The sequence below is a fragment of the Thamnophis elegans genome, chromosome 2 (assembly GCF_009769535.1).
Source record: "Thamnophis elegans isolate rThaEle1 chromosome 2, rThaEle1.pri, whole genome shotgun sequence".
Lineage (NCBI taxonomy): Eukaryota > Metazoa > Chordata > Lepidosauria > Squamata > Colubridae > Thamnophis > Thamnophis elegans.
This window is the reverse complement of record NC_045542.1, coordinates 35,255,511-35,273,796: the sequence shown is the minus strand read 5'-3', so window position 1 is coordinate 35,273,796 and position 18,286 is coordinate 35,255,511. Positions and strand designations below refer to the sequence as shown.

Genomic DNA, 18,286 nt, shown 5'->3' with positions numbered 1-18,286 from the left:
CCAATCATCCTCTCTCCATTCTGTAAAGCAAGGGCAAACCACCTCCGAAAACCTTGCTGAGAAAATGACAGGGACTAGTCCAGACAATTGCCAAGTGTCAATTCTAACTGAAGCTCGCTCCCAAAAAACAACACAACACATGCACACACCCTTAGATAGCCTAAGAAGATTAACAGATTAACAGAGTTGGAAGGGGCTTCATAGGTAATTCGAGTCCAACACCACCACCCCCTCAAGCAGGAGACCCTACACCATTTCTGACAAATGGCAGTCCAATCTCTTCTTGAAGTGGGGAGGGGGTCGTGATGATGGCTATCAAAACTGAAGATCTCTTGATTCTTTCCATTACATTGGCTGAGGGAGTGAGGAAAGGAAAGAAGGAAGGAGCGAGGGAGGGAAAGGAGGGAGAGAGAGGAAGGGGGAGGGAGGGAGGAAGAAAGGAAAGAAGAGAGAGAGAAAGAGATGGGGAAGAGAGAGAGAGAAAGATGGAGAAGAGAGAGAGAGGAGTTGGCAGTGTCAAGAGTCGATGTGAATCACTTCAAAGAGGCGGGAAATTCTTCGCTGCTAACCGGCGTGCCTGGCAGACGTGCCAGCGATGCAGCACCCATTCCCCGACGAATCCCCTCCGTCTTAGCATCCAAATCATCGGACGGGGAGAAAGAGAGAAAAGAGCAAGCCTCCCGCCGACACCGCGCTTTCCCAGCACCGCCCAGCGGCTCACACGTGAGCGCCGGAGTCATCTGACAAGGAGGAAGGCCGAGGGGAAGACCGGGCGCTTCGGTGCTCTCTCTCTTTCTCTCTCCCCGGGACGGCCATGCTCTCCCGCTTGCTGCGGGAGCACCAGGCCAAGCAGAGCGAGCGGAAGGAGCTGCAAGGTGAGCGGCCGGGGGAGCCTCGGGAAAAAGCCTGGCTCCCTGTGCCTCCCCACCCCACCCCTCCCCGACGTCTCAACTCTTGGAAAGGTTGCGGGGAGAGGAGGAGGGCCGAGTTCGGGGGTATCGAGGCGAGGGACTCCGTGGCTTTCGTGACTCGGCGCGTAGTAATAATAATAATAATAAAAAAAAACCCACCGGATTTTCGGCAGGTGTAATTTGAGTCTGACTCGCGTGTTTGTGGAGCTCAGCTGTTCATCCTTTTCCTTCCGGTCTCTTAAATCCAAAGAATGATGAGTAGCTTCCCTTTTCTTTCCTTCGTCCTTAGTGCTCAAGCACTAAGCATTAGGAAAGCAGTAGGGTCTCCTGCTTGAGCAGGGGGCTGGACTAGAAGACCTCCAAGGTCCCTTCCAGGTCTGTTCTGATTCCGAGTGTGGCTGCAGCTGTAATTCTCACTACACAAACCTTCAAACTACATTGGAACACTCCCCCCCCAAGGATGTCTAGTTTTGTGTGATCTGAACTAGCTAGCCTCATATTGCCTGGCTAGCGTCATCCTCGAGAGTGAGAAAAGCGGCATATATATTTAATAAATAAACACAGGTAGTCCTCGACTTTACAACCACAATTAAGGCCAAAATGTATGTTGCTATGTAAGACATTTGTTCAGTGAATTTTGCCCCACTTTACGACTTTTCTCAGCGCGCATTTGTTCAGTGAATCCCTGCAGTTCTTCAATTAGAGTAACACGGTTGTTAAGTGAATTTGGTTTCCCCATTGACTTTGCTTGGCAGAAGGGTCGCCAAAGGAGATCACAGGATTCTGGGACACTGCGACCCATCATAAATTGGAGTCAGTTGTCAACAATCCGAATGCAAATCATGTGACCACAGGGATATCGCAGGGTCACAAGTGTGAAAAACGGTCCTGTCACTTTTTTCAGTTCCGTTGTAACTTTGAACGGTCACTAAGTGAACTGTTGTAAGTCAAGAACTACCTATACAGGTAGTGATCCTTGGCTTACGACCACAATTGATTCCCAAATTTTTGTTGTCGAGTGAGAATATTTATTAAGTGAGTTTTGCCCCATTTTACAACCTTCCTTGCCACAATTGGTAAGTGAATCACCACAGTTGATAACTTAGTAACCTGGTTGTTAAGTGAATCTGGCTTCTCCATTGACTTTGCTTATCAGAAGGTCACAAAAGGGGATCACATGATCCCAGGATGCTGCAATCATCATAAATACATACCGGCTGTCAAGCATCTGAATTTTAATCTCATGACTGTGGGGGTGCTGCAGTGGCTGTGTGTGAGAAACGGTCATAAGTCACTTTTTTTCAGTGCCATTTTAACTTCAAACGGTTACGTAAACAAATGTTTGTAAGTTAGGGACCACTTGTAGTGTTCTCACCAAAGACTCCGGGGGGGAGGGGGGACTGTAAAAAACGGGCTGCTCTCTTTTAAATTCAGAACAGATACTTGTAACATTCTAAAATGGTAAACATAAGTCACTTTTTTCATTGCTATTATAACTTCAAATGGTCGCTAAATGAACTGTTGTAAGTCAAGGACTACCTGTACTTGAATACAACTGTAAACATTTCGAAGGCTATAAAACTGCTTGAATTTCACAGTCTCTGGACCAGAGGTGGGTTCCTAACAGTTCGACCAGGTTCGGCTGAACCGGTAGTGGTATGGCCGTCTGGGCCGCTGGAATCGGCAGCCACCCAGGCCTACCTCACCCCCCCAACCGGTTCCCCAGTCACCGTCGCCATTTTGTTTTTGAGTTGTACACATGCGCAGAACAATTTTAATTGAACTCTGCATGCACGCGGGCAGGAGCAAATTGGCAGTAAAACCAGCCAGAACCCACCCCTGCTCTGGACCTCTTCTGGTCTGAAAATTTCATTCATTTTCATTTCATTTATTATATTTATATGCCACCCTTTTCCCCCGAAGGGGACTCAGGGCGGCTAACAAATCAAATCGGGGGGGGGGGGGACAGACAAAAAATAAAAAAATAAACGATACATAACAATACATAATTTAAAAACACACAACAGTCATACCATTCCAGACGGGGGCAACAGCTCTTTAGCCCCAGGCCTGTGGGAACAGCCAGGTTTTAACGGCTTTGCGGAAGGCCTGGAGGGTGGTGAGGGTTCGAATCTCCACAGGGAGTTCGTTCCAAAGGGTCGGAGCAGCCACAGAAAAGGCTCTCCTCCGGGTAGTCGCCAGTCGACACTGGCCGGCGGATGGAATTCGGAGGAGGCCTAATCTGTGGGATCTAATCGGTCTAGCGGAGGTGAAAAGAGGCTAAACCCACGAGCAAACATACAGCAGGCCATGGGTCTCAGGCAGAGAGGAAATGCAGGAAGGAGCTGTCGTTAGTGGGCTTCTTCTTCTATTAGTCTTGCACAGAAGGAATGGCAGTGCTGGCAGCCAATTCTGCCTTCTTGACCGTAGCAGTTCGGGACCTCCAGGGAAATGGATGGGTGTATTTATTTATTAAATTTTTATGTCCCCCATCTCACTGAGATATTGACTCTGACTAGAGAATATAGACAAACTTGCACTACCGTCTTCACTAAATACAGATAGTCCTCGACTTACAACAGTTTGTTCAGAGACTGAAGTTAGAAACGGCACTGAAAAAAGCGACACGACCATTTTTCACATTTACGACCATCGTGTTATCCCAGTGGTAAGTCAGTGTGGAAGCCAGATTCACTTAACAGCCATGTTCCTAACTTAACAACTGCAGTGATTCACTTAACAAATATGACAAGAAGAGTTGTAAAACGGGGCAAAACTCACTTAACAAATTTCTCAGCAACATAAATGTTGGACTCAATTGTGATCGTAAGGACGACCTGTAAAAGCCCCTGCCCTCAAACTCCTTGTGGGCAGAAGCAGAGTAATGCATCCAGTGGTGGCAGAACCATCAGTATACAGTTGGTAAAACGTTTGGTAAGATTTGGTAAGTTTGGTCTGGTGGTTTTAAGATCTCAGGCTAGAAACCAGGAGGCTGTGAGTTCTAGTTCCCACTTAGGCAGGGGAGCCGGCTAGGTGACTTTGGGCCTGTCACTCTCAGCTTAACTCACCTCACATGGTAGTTGTGGAGAAAATAGAGAGAGGAAGGAATATTCTCCAAAGCACTTGAGGGTAGAACAAAAAGCAATGGGTGGAAACTAATCAAGGAGAGAACTTAGAACTGAGGAGAAATTTCCTAAGTTAGAACAATTAATCAGTGGAACAGCTTGCCTCCAGAAGTTGTGAATGCCCCAACACTTCTTAAGTCTTTAAGAAGATGTTGGATAGCCATTTGTCTGAAATGGTATAGGGTTTCCTGCCTAGGCAGAGGGTTGGACTAGAAGACCTCCAAGGTCCCTTCCAACTCTGCTATTGTGTTGTATTGTATTGTATATTAGGAATGTTCAACACCTTGAATTATTTGTAATAAAAATAAAGAGATAAAAATTAAAAAAAAATCAGTTATTTCCCAGTTTAAAGCAACCTTCCACCTACAGTACTTGATGTGTGACCACAATTGAGCCCAAAATTTTTCTTGCTAAGCAAGACAATTGTTAAGTGAGTTTTGCTCCATATTATGAGCTGATAAATGAATCACTGCAGTTGTTAGTAACACAAGTTGTTAAGTGAATCTGGCTTCCTTATTGCCTTTGCTTGTCAGAAACTCACAAAGGGGGATCCCATGACCCTGGGCCCCATGGCCATCATAAATACATACCAGTTGTCAAGCATGATCACACCTGCTGTTGGGGCCTAGAGGTGGAGCTTTCATCTCACAATCAGGAGGTTGTGGGTTCTATAACAGGTAGAGGCAGCTGTAAGGTCTCCTGCTTGGGCAGGAGATGACTGCCACTAGATGACCTGCAAGGCCCATTCCAACTCTACTTATCTGTTAACGTGACTGTGGGGATTACCAACGTTGTAAGTGTGAAAAATGGTCATAATAAGTCACTTTTTTTCAATGCCGTTGCAATTTCAAATGGTCACTAAATAAAGCTGGGGACTATTTATCGTCTTCTCACCAAAGACTCTGAAAAAAAACATTAAAAAACAGGCTACTCTCTTTCAAATTCATGTTTCTAAGAAGCCCATGTGATCAGAACAGATGCTTGTAGCATTTTCAAATGGTAAACAGTAGGGCCAATCCCAAGCCTTGATTAAATAAGCAATAATACGGTTGATTAAATTTGCGTGAGACTCCACTAGTTTAAAACTAGAATAGATCAACTAAAGTTGGCTTTGTTTGAGATGTGAGCCAAGAAAAGAAACAATATCATGGGGAGATGGCATTAAAAAAGCAATTCCTGAGGCATGTTGGTGCCATGGTCAGGGAGATAGGAGATTGAGGCCTGTCTTAAATTACTGAGGTGGATATTATATAAAATCAATGCTCTACTAAGCAAACAACCTTAATATTCCAAACAGATAATTTAATGTACAGTGAGAGGAAGGACATAATATGAAAACAGTGCCAAGGATGTGATGCAGAGTCATTTCACAGACATGCTGACTTTAATGATATCATAGAAGAGAGATTTGTTTTTCTTTCTAGAACGGCGGAGGCGAGAAGCAATTGCTGCAGCAACTTGTTTAACAGAAGCCCTCGTTGATCATCTAAATGTGGGGTGAGTAGTATTGAGAAGTGGGGAGTGATTGAAACTATATGAAATATCCATGAAATTACATGGCATGGATATTGGTATCCAAGGCATGATTGAAGATCAAACTGATATATCCATCAAAGCTCTTGTCTCACAATCAGAAGGTTGTGAGTTTGATCCTAAGTAGAGATGTAGGATCTCCTGCTTGGGCAGGGGGTTGGACTAGATGTCCTGCAAGGTCCCATCCAACTCTGTTACTCTTGAAAATGGGAATTTGAATATTTTGCCATCTGGCTCATGCCTCCTATTTGAAATTTGTATTGGCAAAATATAAGGTTTCTACACAAACTTTCAAAAAGATGCTTTGGTTTGAGGACTTTGAGTGAATCAGCTCTTTGAAACTGCATCAGGAAGTGATAGCTTCTCACTTCAAACAGCAAATAGTTACTTCATTGAAGGCTGCTCTCTTTAGGAAGCTGCAATGAGTAGAAGCCACTTCTAGCTACTGCAAAAGTTTGTTAAGGCTGGAAAGCACTTTATGGAGGCAAATCAGTTCTTCATTTCAACAAAGAAAACTCATTTTGCATTCATGGAGCAAAGTTCTTAACCAAGGGAAATTGAATGTGCCTTGGGCAGGCTTACTGAAAAATTAATTAATAACTGACTGGTATTTCTGGGGCAGGGGGAGAATCAAATTACAGAAGATGGAGGTTGCAGAAAAGGACACCCTTGTTTTACACCTTTAGGTTCCTGAATTGTTCCCTTATAAGGGAATAGTCAAGAGCCAGTAATGTGAAGGATGTAATCTCTGGACAGAGCAGTTCAATCTCCCTGCCTTGACTATAAACATAGCATACGCATATGACAAGCCCCTCAGCTTTATCTCGCCAATTCCAAGAATAATACAGAACTTTCCTGAGAATGCCTGAATAGTGTAACGAGCTTTAAACATCACAGCTCTGTAGAAATAAATACTTAATTCAATTCTCGCCATTTGTTGCATGTTAACAAAAATAGCTTTGTAGAATTCACATGGCAATGCAGAAAAATGCAGATGGGAAACGACCTCTCTTTTATATGGATATCCTTTTCTATAACTATAATCAACTATAATCAAACTGTCTGTTTGATAGCTGTCTCCAGGAACCTCATCACAGTTGTCTTAGCCATGTGGACTGGATTTATTGCTTTAGCTTTGGCACCTTATGTTTCATGGATAACATTTTTCCTTGGTTTTAATACGTTGTGAGCTGCCCAGAGTTGCACATATAAATTTATTAAGTAAATAAGTCACAACATTACAATTTAAAACTCTATAGTTTAAGTATTGCAAATATTGCTTTTCTTGATCTCTTCTGTGTTACCCATGATTCATTTTTTGGTTACTCTGAAGTCTCTTGTTAAAATAGAGGCCCGGGGGGGGGGGGATCACACCTGAATACTCCATTTCAGACATAAATTGATGCAACTTTTGACTATTAATTCTCTTCCAATAGATTTTAAATAATAGCATTATAAATAGGTTTTTAGCCTCAATATGACAGCAAAATCTTGGAAGAATAATATTCATGTGACATAAGAACATCTAAGGCTGGGTTGTCCAAGTTTAACAACTTTTAAGACTTGTGGACTTCATCTCCCAGAATTCCCCAGGCAACCAATTCCGTCCACAAGTCTTAATGTTGCCAAGATTGGACACCCCTGATCTAAGGCAAAAGTTGTATGTTTCAGCAAGGTCTGAAATACTAATTGGAAGGATGTGATTTCCTGTTAACACTTTGTGGCCTGTATCACACTCTTCACCCTTTTACCCAACAGTTATTTTGAAAGAAGATGGGACTGAAACTAGACCACCCTCTAGCCTGAAGTGTTTATTTACATTGGGAAGCAGAAGCTGCAACATTTTATAGCATGACTCCTGTCCTTGACAAGCTCCCACAGTTGCTGGCGCCATTTAGTTTTGTGGTTAATGGATGAGAATGGGAATTACAATTTTATTCTTCAGGCTACATTTCCCTAGAGACTTTCAACAGACCACAGATCCCTAGAAATTCCTTGGGACAGTAGAGCAAATGATTAAATAAGCCTTGTGTAGGTTTCTCCCCAGAAATGCTGCATCTAACTCCTTTTGCAAAGACTATTTTTGTTGTTATAACTTTTTACCACACAAGTATATGAGATCCTGATAATGGAACATAAAAGTAGCTGTAGCCTCAGGGTTTTCGCATGTTTCTCTTCCTCATTAGTAAACAGGGAATATAAAGCAGGCTTCCTTTGTCTACCCTGTGATCAAGCCACATAGACTTTTCCAATGGCTTCATAAGGCTGGACCATAAGAAAGGCTGAGCACCAAAGAATTGGGGCCTTTGAACTCTGGTGCTGGAGAAGACTCCTGCGAATCCCTTCGACTGCAAGGTGATCAAACCCGTCAGTCCTAGAGGAGATCAACCCTGACTGCTCTTTAGGAGGCCCGATCTGAAGATGAAACTCAAATACTTTGGCCACCTAATGAGAAAGAAGGACTCACTGGAGAAGAGCCTAATGCTGGGAATGATGGAGGGCAAAAGAAGAAGAATGAGTGGCTGGATGGAGTCACCAAAGCAGTAGGCATGAGCTTAAATGGATTCCAGAGGATAGTAGAGGACAGGAAGGCCTGGTGGAATGTCGTCCATGGGGTCTTGATGGGTCGGACACGACTTTGCAACTAACAACAAAAACAAAACAATGGCTTCATATTTTTCATTTTACTATAATACTAGCTAAAGTCAGTAGGGAGAGAGGTATCAGCCCTTTCAGACAGGCCAGGTCAAGAAACAGAAGCAGCGGGCAGGGATTCTAAGAATGTTGCTTTATTGTTGTGGGCCCCAATAACAGAATCTTGAAAGCTGGTCAGAGTTTCTCTCTATCCCATCTTATGTTGGAGAAAATCAAGGCGGGGTTATTTTGACTTTCTTTCTCACCTGTGCTTCAATTGCTGAACTGTGTATTGCATGTCCCAAGTCCCTGCATAACTGGCTCGTCATACCTTCTTCAAGATCAGCTCTGAATTCCTTTACTTCACCTCCCCTATCAGAACGATCCTCCCCTCCCTTGTAGGAAGATGAGCCAGACAGGTTGTTATGGGCGGAGATGAGAATCCGTCCTTCCCTCATCTGAAGATGGGCCTGGCATCTTACCAAGATCAGTGGACAAGTCACCGAAGAGTCAGCTGTAAAATTCCCCCACTTGTCTTCCTGCAAATAATACAGGGGAGCTTATCCTGGGAATTGGCAAGGAGTCTCCTTCATCTCTGGCTCTATTCTCTATTAATAGCAACAGCAGGTCACAAGGACAGAACTTGTACAGGAATATCAGATGGAACTGTTGTTCAAAGTGTGTAATGTGGTCATTTCTCTCCCTCTCCTGTGACTTCTCTGGTTTGGGATAGCTCAGAATGCATTCAGTATTCAAAAATTTCAAAATCTTGAAAGCCAGTCTAGGTTTCTTTCTATTCCATCTTAATATGAAATGAAATTAAAGCAGGGTTATTTTGAGATTCTTTCTTATGCTTGCTTCAGTGTCTGGACTGTATAACTTCTTGTCCAAGTCCCTGTTTCACATCTCTTTCATATCTTCTCCAAGGTCCATTCTAAGAGGGGATTCACTTTGAGGTATGGTGGATGTCCTGGCAAGCCTGCGATTCCTTTTCCCACTGTATACAGTGAACTGTAATATATATTTATGAGCCATGGTGGCGCAGTGATTAGAATGGGGTACTGCAAGCTACTTCTGCTGACTGCCTCCAATTTGAAGTTTGAATCCCACCAGGCTCAAGGTTGACTCAGCCTTCCATCCTTCTGGGATGGGTAAAATGAGGATCCAGATTGTTGGGGGCAATAGGCTGACTGTAAACTGCTTAGAGAGGGCTGTAAAGCACTGTGAAGCAGTATATAAGTCTTAAGTGCTATTGCTATTTTTCATATAAAGGTTCAGAGTCTTCTTAACCCAATTTACTAACATTATCCAATTGCTTTCCATTCCCTTGGAATCAAGAAGAGATGGATCATCCTCTCTCACACACTACCAATAATTCTCTGCCTTTTGGTCTCCACCTTTTACTCATCCTGACCACTAGTTCTGCTCACCATCCTGCTCATCAATTGTCTACAGATTTTTCATTATTACTGAGAAATAATAGACTTCTTTTCATACTGATGCCCAGAAAACTATATGTCTACATGAAGTTACCAAGAGTTGAAGACAATGCATCAGAAGCGTTACTGTTTTGTTTTGTGTTATTTTGTGAAAGAATGCACTAAAAACTTCACCATTTCTCAGTGTTAAAATATCTCTATCTCTTGTTTATTTCACAAAAATTCAGTTAGTCCAAGCCATTGTATGCTAATTGTTCCAGTATATTTAAAGAACTATTTGTCTATCTGGTACTCAGTGTTACAGTGTCATGAGAAAGTAATTTCCTCCCGTTCCTAAAAAGCTCAAATGACATTATCTTAGCTTTAAAAGCATCCCCCCTAAGATTAATATTGTATTCATAATCCCTTTCCTCATGGAGGCAATTATAAGTTATTTTTTGCATATGCTTGCATCTATAAACATCAAGATAACTTTTTTAAGATTTCCTTTTTATGCAAGGCAACACTTTTCTTCCACTTAAACGTGTTAGAACACTATCATGTTTTAATTTCTATAGCCACAAAAAGAATTTTTAATAAATTCCAGGCGTGACTTTTTCCAACAAATAATCCATTCTGAAATGCTTTCAGGGCCTTTAAAGAGGGTGAGATGGGGAATGGAAATGCAATAAAGCAGTTGCCTCACATATGGGAGTGGGGGCACATATACAAAACATGAATTAGTGTTGTGGCCCAGCAGGTGCCGTTGGAGCTGCCACCAGACTCCGACAGCAAGGGGCCTTCTGAGTCGGCTCTGGAGGATGTGGAGGACCCTGGACAGGGTTCTGACTCCAAGCAGGGCACAGAGAGACTGGTTGGCCACTAGGAGGAACCTGAGCCTTGGACCAGTGGGGGGGAGACAAGGGAGAGTGAGCCGGAGGCCAGCAGTGAGTTGTTCCTGGATGCACGCCATCGAAGAGCTACTAGGCGTCAGGAACAATTATGCAATTACAGGAGCTGGTGGTCATTAGGCTCCTCTCCAGACTATAAAAGCTACTTGTGCACATGGCCTTCTTTGTAGAAGTCAACGCAGGATTGAATGTCGGAGGACAGTACTGAGAGCTTGGCAGGCTGGATTGCTGCCAAGCCTTATCTGTGTTTATTGCTGCCTGAGTTTGTCTGAGTTGCTGCCAAGGTCCTTATCTGTTTGTTCTGCTTGGCTTTCAGCCACCAAGGTTTTGGTATCTTGCTAATTAAAGTATATTCCAGTTAAGCTTGTTTCGGCATTCGTTACTGGACGGAGGAGGGGGTCAGAACAGATTAGTATATTAAATTATTAGATAGCAATAGCACTTAGACTTATATACCCTCTTTACAGTGCTTTTACAGCCCTCTCTAAGTAGTTTACAGAGTCAGCCTGTTGCCCCCAACAATCTGGGTCCTCACTTTACCCACCTCAGAAGGATAGAAGGCTGAGTCAACCTTGAGCCTGGTGGGATTTGAATTGCCAAATTGCAAGTGACCGGCAATCAGCGGAAGTAGCCTGCAGTACTGCACTCTAACCACTGTGCTACGAGGCTCCTTAGTTAGAGATGGATATTTTTCATTAGAAAATCAACCAAATAAGGTATAATTCCATAAGTTATAACTACCAACTCAGACAAACGGTAAGCAACAGCCTCATCAAGGAACTATCAAGAACACTCCAACCAACACTGACAATGCAAGCCACTGGTATATAAACAGAGACCAAACCCCACTCTCTTCTCACACTGATTATGTTATTTAGTTGGGTAATGAAACATCTATAATCTATAACATCCAGGCAATCTTAGAGAGTACCAAGGACCCCACAGTTCAACCCTGAACTACAAATATTGTCTTGTATCAGTCCCACTAGTTATTTCAATACATATTTTGTGTTTTCCAATCCATTCTCATTTAGTGGGCCACTGACTTCAGTGGACAAAAATCAGTGGAGCAAAGATTTAAATTGGTACCAGATGCAATGTAAAGCAAATGAAAGGATGATTCAAACAGGTACCTGCCCTGCCCCCTGCAGCTGACTGTTAGACTGTTTGGTCTAACAAATCCATCTCAAAAGATTTTTGTTCTTCTTCCAAGGAGCCTGGTAATATTCAGAGCCTTTTTCTATAGCTTTAATTTGTATATTTGAGTCCAGATAGGAGTGGAAAGATTCCTGTCAGATAAACATCCAAGATCTCCCAAGGTTTCTGCATGAAAAAATGAGAAGAGACAACTAAATCCTCATCTCTTTGTAAAGTTGGGGGGCTTGGGATCTTCCAATCTTTTGCTGTAATTTTTAGGGGCTGCAAATGAAGAAAGGTATCTGCAAATATAACTTCTAATTTCCTTGTTGATCAGTAAGGCAGCCTAGGTAAAGGATTCTATCAGAAGTATTACATTCAAGCAAATATGTCAAAAACAAATAATATAAGACCATATTTTTAGCATAAAATGTTTTCAAGAATAATCCCTATCATTGTCACACCTGTCTCCCTTACCTGGAAACTGTTCCTTCCGTTCTCAAAAGTATTATTATCAAATGCAGTAAAATTATTTAAATATTTAACTTTTTATTATTGGCAGAAGATGGATTTTCTGTTGTAGCTTGCTTATGTGATTTTCATCTCACATAGAAGACTCTTTTATAAACAGACAATACTGACTTCATATATCAACATTTCTTAACTGAAAACACGTATGTTGAAATGTCGATGAAAATATCTCATTAGCCTTTTATCAAAAGTATCAGTCCATTTCAGTCAGATTACTATCAATATCAGAATATTGCTGTTTCTACCCCAGATGTATTATATATTTTATGTCAGATATATGAATATAAACTCAATTACCGTATCTCGAGTTAGAAAAAGAGCATATATCAGTTTAACATTAAAAGATATTTTCTGAAAATATACCACTTATAAAACATTCATCTATTCATTGAACAGAACGCAACTGATACACAATTCAATTAAATGTTTAATTGGTTGCATAGTTCATTAAAAATACAGTAGGTGATAATAGGAATAGGAATAGCCATAGGGGTTTTTCTTAAATGGTATAATAGATTAAGCATCAAACACCCATATAAATACTCAGTTGATTAAAGAAGGAATTGTATTAGAAGCCCATAGTGCATTAAAGAGCTTTAATTGACCTAGTCCTACTTCATTACAGGCAAGAATAATGATTCATGAAAGATTGTTAAAAAGTATTAACAGAGAGGACAATCCAGATTAACTTATATTTCTCTGATCATTGAAATATCTTGGTGCTTTAGATCCTCAGTAGAATTAAAAATAAGAGACTTTAAAAGCAATTACAAGCCCATTTAAAAAGGTCTGCAAAGGGTAGAAGCCTCAGTTCAAAAGAGAATATTTTCCAGAGACCTGGGATGGTTACAGAGAAAGTTTGACCCTGAATTTCCACAAGATGAGCCTCTGGCAATTATAGGAGAACTTTCTCAGATAATCACTTTCAGTCATTTAAGATCCTCGTTCATACAACCGTGCAAAGCCCAGCACTTCACCTTTTAAATATAATGTCATTGTGTAACAAGTCACAGTAGCAGTCTGCACAAATCTTTGGTCTTTTGAAACATCCTTCACATCAGCTTAAACCAGGGTTCCTCAAACGGGGGCCAGATACAGTCCATCAAAGCCATTAATCCGCCCTGTGGGGGACCATAAGGCTGCCCCACCCACATCGCCCCACCTATTCATTGGCCCCCCTCCACTTTCTGGAGGCCGAGGAGGCCAAAAACGAGATGCAGGGAGGCCTCAGGAAGCCAAACATTGGCTGGTTTTGGCCTCCCTAGCCTCCAGAGGGAGGGGGGCAGCCCCCCCAGGCAGCCACATCCCGTCATTAACCTGCTTTCCATCCCCAGGAGCATAACAAATTAAAGTTTAATTTGAGCACATTGTTTAATGGACTGCTACATTGGCCATGACCACCTGGTCACATGGCCACCTCCCACCCAGTCACATGACCACCTAGCCACCCCCACCCAGTTATATGACCACCTAGCCAAGCCCACCCAGTGACACCTAGTCACACCCACCCAGGCAGTCCGCCCCGCCCCCCCAAGAATCTGAGGGACCGTGAATTGGTTGAGGACCCCTGGCTTCAGTGATTGAAGATTTTAGAGTAAACCTTATACTCCGTATATTTTACATTCCTCTTAGACAGCTGATAAAAAATTTGGAGAAAGCCTCAAGAGGTTTTAGTTCCACAAAGTAAAGTTTACACAGTAGCATCTCTCCCCTTTGAAAGTGCTGCTTTCTCTGTCTCTTAATCCTCCGCCTGCAAGAGAAACCCATATTAGTTGAGAATGTTCACCGTTCAGTGAAGTAGGAGAATTCCTGTTCATTTATTGAGACATTACAGAACAAGTCACTTACCACATGCTGGGTAAGGTCTGAGACTATGCGTTATCAGAAGCTATAATTTATACAGGAAGGATATCATAGTTTCTTGGAACAGAGGTTTTTTTAACTCAATCTGGAAAATTTGCTTCCTAAAAGTACACAATGAAAGGAATTCTCAGAATGACTTTATTTCTATATGTCGCTAATGCAGCAGCTAGTTTTAGAAACACCCTGGCTTTTTGCAGGTTGGTTGATTTTTCCTCTTCATCACAACCTCTTATTGTTTTGCCCTTCCCTTATATCCCTTTTTCCCAATTTGGTGGTTCGAATCCCACCAGGTTCAAGGTTGACTCAGCCTTCCATCCTTCTGAGATGGGCAAAATGAGAATTCAGATTGTTGGGGTCGATAGGCTGACTCTGTAAACCACATAGAGAGGGCTGGAAAGCACTGTGAAGCAGTATATAAATCTAAGTGCTATTGCTATATGCCCTTCTTTGGACAATTTCTTCAGTGGCTCAGCCTCCTCACCATGCTGAATCTTTTACCTGACTTTGCCTTATTCACAAATGGATCCAGATGCTCCTCATATTTATAATGATTGCCAGATGTTGCTTAGATACTTAATCTACTATATCCTTGGGAATTTATCCGGCTACAAGCTCCCAGCGCCTGCCTCTGCCCCTGGGATTAGCTTGCTCTGAGCTGGGAAGCTACTTAGTACGGGGAAAAGTTTGAACAGAAAATTGAGTGACGGAGAGCTTAGAGAAAGGAAGCCTGTTCTGTTCCTCCCTTGTTGTCTTAAAAGAATGACTGAGCCTCTCATTCCCAGGGTGGCCCAGGCTTATGTGAACCAAAGGAAGCTGGACCACGAGGTGAAGACACTGCAGATCCAAGCTGCTCAGTTTGCCAAGCAAACAGGCCAGTGGATCAGCATGGTAGAAAACTTCAATCAAGCTCTGAAGGTGAGCACAGTTGCCTGTATGAATGGCAGTGGTTCATATATTGTGCATATATTGTATTAAGATCAGCCTTAAAGGGCTGGGCTGGGCGAGTGGGAATAGGGGGCATCACAGGTGGGTTCAGCATATACAGAGCCATCAGTTCCCAGATACAAAAGAAGAGGCAATTCCAGAAGGGGAAAGAAATAACAAACATCTCAGGTCTCCCCTCTGGCCCATCATTTATAACTTTTTAAATATCAATTATATGCTATGATTTCTATTTCAAAAATTCTAATGCAAGCATGCCCATTTGAAAAATGCACCTTTGACCCTTGTGTGCTCTCTGGTTCTACTATGGCACACTGGGCAGGGATTAGCAACCTGGGACATCGGAGAAGAGTGAGTGTAGTTACACTTTTATTTAAAGCTTATTGTCAGCAACTCACTACACCAAAAGAATGTTTACTTGATCTCAAATATATTTTGTTGTTTTGTCACTCTGTCATTAATCCTGAGTGTAATGGGAGAGCGCCATCTACTGGTCATAGACGGATGATATAGATGGATGGATGGGTGGGTGGATGGAGGATGGATGGATGGGTGGGTGGGTGGATGGAGGATGGATGGATGGATGGATGGATGGATGGATGGATGGATGGATAGACGGACGGACGGACGGACGGACAGACAGACAGAGTCTAGTAGACAAAGAAATGAAAGACTTTGAACTTTGTATGTGTATTTAGCGAAAGAGATGAGGGCTAACAAAGGTCTTCTGTTAAAATGGTAAATTGTTTTCTGTACATTATCCTCAAATTCATCTAAAATTATTTCAGTGTCAGAGCAGAAGGATGCTCTAGAAAATTAGGTCCAGGCATGTATGGATTTGAGAAGCCAAAGAACGAGTTTAATCTTGACTTATCTCTCTGGCCAGGAAATTGGTGATGTGGAGAACTGGGCACGGAGTATCGAGATGGACATGCGGACCATTGCCACCGCTCTGGAATACGTTTACAAAGGGCAGCTGCAGCCTTCCACTTCCTGATCCAGATGCCAGATTCTATTGGTCACCAGAATTGCATCTCTCATGCTATGTTGCCAACTGAAGGCATGTCATGGCAGAGTCCTTGCCTGCAACCTCTTCCTCTAGTTCAGTGACTATTCTTCTGCAGCACTGAATAAGCTTTCCCCCTCCCTCCCCGGCCCATTTAGATGGCATAAGAGGCGCCATTGGGTCTTTTGCTTTGGCTGAGTATCCATGGGCAGCTGGGAGGAACCATGAAACACTGGCATGGAAGTGCCCATACCCACACGGACAGGAATAGAAGCCATGCTTTTTCCATGCAAGCTGGATCAGTCTGTGCTATGAAGTTAGAAAGAATGAAATAAAAGCAGGTGGCTTAATTACATTGCAAGTGTCGGTGTGAGTCATTGCAGGGGGGGCGGATGTTGGTTCTATCAGCTGTGTAACCCCATCTTGGCAAATGGTGAAGGAGGACAGAAAGCTGCCTTCTCTTCCTCAGACAGAGGGATGGATTGGAGATGGGGAACTTCTGTGTGGCTGGAGCTTTTTCTCATAAGGTCACCCAGCCTGGCCTCTTCATCCTCTTTTAGTTTTCAAATCCTTCCCCCATGTTTTTCAAGCCTTTATACAAAGGAACCTTTCTCAGATTTAATTTGTCCTAATCTCTCCTTAATTCGGCATGTGCTACATGCTTGGGTAAGAGGGGTGTGACATGGAATGCCAAAAGTGTTCAATTTCTATTTCTAGAGTGTTGCCTCTCCCTTCACTAGCTTTATGGTAGAAGAGGCTGGATATTTTAATATGGTCCGGGAAAATCTCCTCCTATTAAGGAAGCTCCCCATATTCCCTGGTTCCACAGATGGGTTGCCTTTAGTATGTGCAGTTCTACCTCTGGCTTGAGTGGGCTTCAGCTAGGAAATATTCTGCTTCTCTTTTCCTGATCTTGTGTGCCTTCCATCTACTTTTGTAGTTGCAAAGGTTGGGCAACTTTTGAGTCAGTAATAATCCTTTATTAAATATATTTTCTGCCCATCACAATCACGACAATACAGGAGTTCTTGTTGTATTTCTTTATTCCCCAAGTTTTTTATTTTTTTTATTTTTTACAAATAAATCAATGAATAAACAGTGTGGTACCTGGATGTCATACATTATAACACAAGTAAAATTGATAAAGTTAATCATAATTATTACATTCAATCAACTTACTGTATTTTTCGGAGTATAAGACGCACCTCGTTCCCTCAAAAAAGAGGGTGAAAATCGGGGTGTGTCTTATACACTGAATACAGCATTTTTTGCCTCCTGAAGCCCCGCTCCCTTCACCGAAATGGCTGTGCAGAGCCTCTAGGAAGCTTTTAGAGAGCTCCTGGGGGCTGGGGAGGGCTCAATTTTGCCCCCACCCAGCCCCCAAGGGTGCTTGCATGCCCCTTTTTTTTTTGACAAAAAAACGGGCTGTTTTTTGCTTGTTGTTGGGGGGGACGGACTTTATTTATTTATTTATTTATTTATTTATTTACTTGTTTGTTTATTTATTTATTTATTTATTTATTTGTCTTGTATGCCGCCCACTCCCGGAGGACTCCAGGCGGCTTACAAAAGACAAGGGAAAGAGGGGAACAAGACAAAGACAACATATTAAAAACAAAACCAACATTCACAATTTCTATGGAGGTAGATGCTTCTCAGCTCCCCCCAGCCTGCTGGAACAGCCAGGACTTGGTGGCTTTGCGGAAGGCCAGGAGGGTAGTAAGGATCTGGATCTCAACAGGGAGCTCGTTCCAGAGGGCCGGAGCTGCAACAGAGAAGGCTCTCCCCCGGGGAGTCACCAGCCGACATTGGCTGGCAGATGGAATCCGGAGGAGACCCAACCTGTGCGATCTAATTGGTCTGAGAGAGGTAATCGGCAGGAGGCGGTCTCTCAGGTCCGATGCCATGTAGGGCTTTATAGGTAGCGACCAGCACCTTGAAGCGGATTCGGAGACTAATAGGTAGCCAGTGCAGCTCGCGGAGGATAGGTGTAACGTGGGTGTACCTTGGTGCACCCACAATCGCTCGCGCGGCTGCATTCTGGACTAATTGGAGTCTTCGAACACTCTTCAAGGGCAGCCCCATGTAGAGCGCATTACAATAATCCAGTCTTGAGCTCTACAAGCCTCCTAAAGGCTATTTATGCACTTTTTTTTTCCCGTGAAGAACGAGCCATTTTTGGGAGGTTTGCAGAGTGCAAAAACTTTTTTAAAATTTGCCTCTTCAAAACCTTCAGTGCGTCTTATACTCCGGTGTGTCTTATACTCCAAAAAAT

The 18,286-nt window shown here is 42.8% G+C and overlaps 1 protein-coding gene across 1 annotated transcript; it reads left to right on the top strand.

Annotated features, from left to right (window-relative positions):
• Positions 1–734: 734 nt before the first annotated feature.
• Positions 735–16,366, top strand: BLOC1S1 (biogenesis of lysosomal organelles complex 1 subunit 1). The gene is made up of 4 exons (XM_032211666.1): positions 735–875; positions 5,461–5,533; positions 14,846–14,978; positions 15,892–16,366. The coding sequence occupies exons 1-4, from the start codon at positions 815–817 to the stop codon at positions 16,000–16,002; spliced, it is 378 nt and encodes a 125-aa protein (XP_032067557.1). The 5' UTR covers positions 735–814; the 3' UTR covers positions 16,003–16,366.
• The last annotated feature ends 1,920 nt before the right edge of the window (positions 16,367–18,286 follow it).

What these genes read in the sequence shown, in the direction of transcription:
- BLOC1S1 (XM_032211666.1), top strand. Translation starts at nt 815, where the DNA reads ATGCTCTCCCGCTTGCTGCGGGAGCACCAGGCCAAGCAGAGCGAGCGG. An exon ending in CGAGCGGAAGGAGCTGCAAG is followed by an intron (nt 876 to 5,460) that starts GTGAGCGGCCGG and finishes TTTTCTTTCTAG; the next exon opens with AACGGCGGAGGCGAGAAGCA. An exon ending in ACTTCAATCAAGCTCTGAAG is followed by an intron (nt 14,979 to 15,891) that starts GTGAGCACAGTT and finishes CTCTCTGGCCAG; the next exon opens with GAAATTGGTGATGTGGAGAA.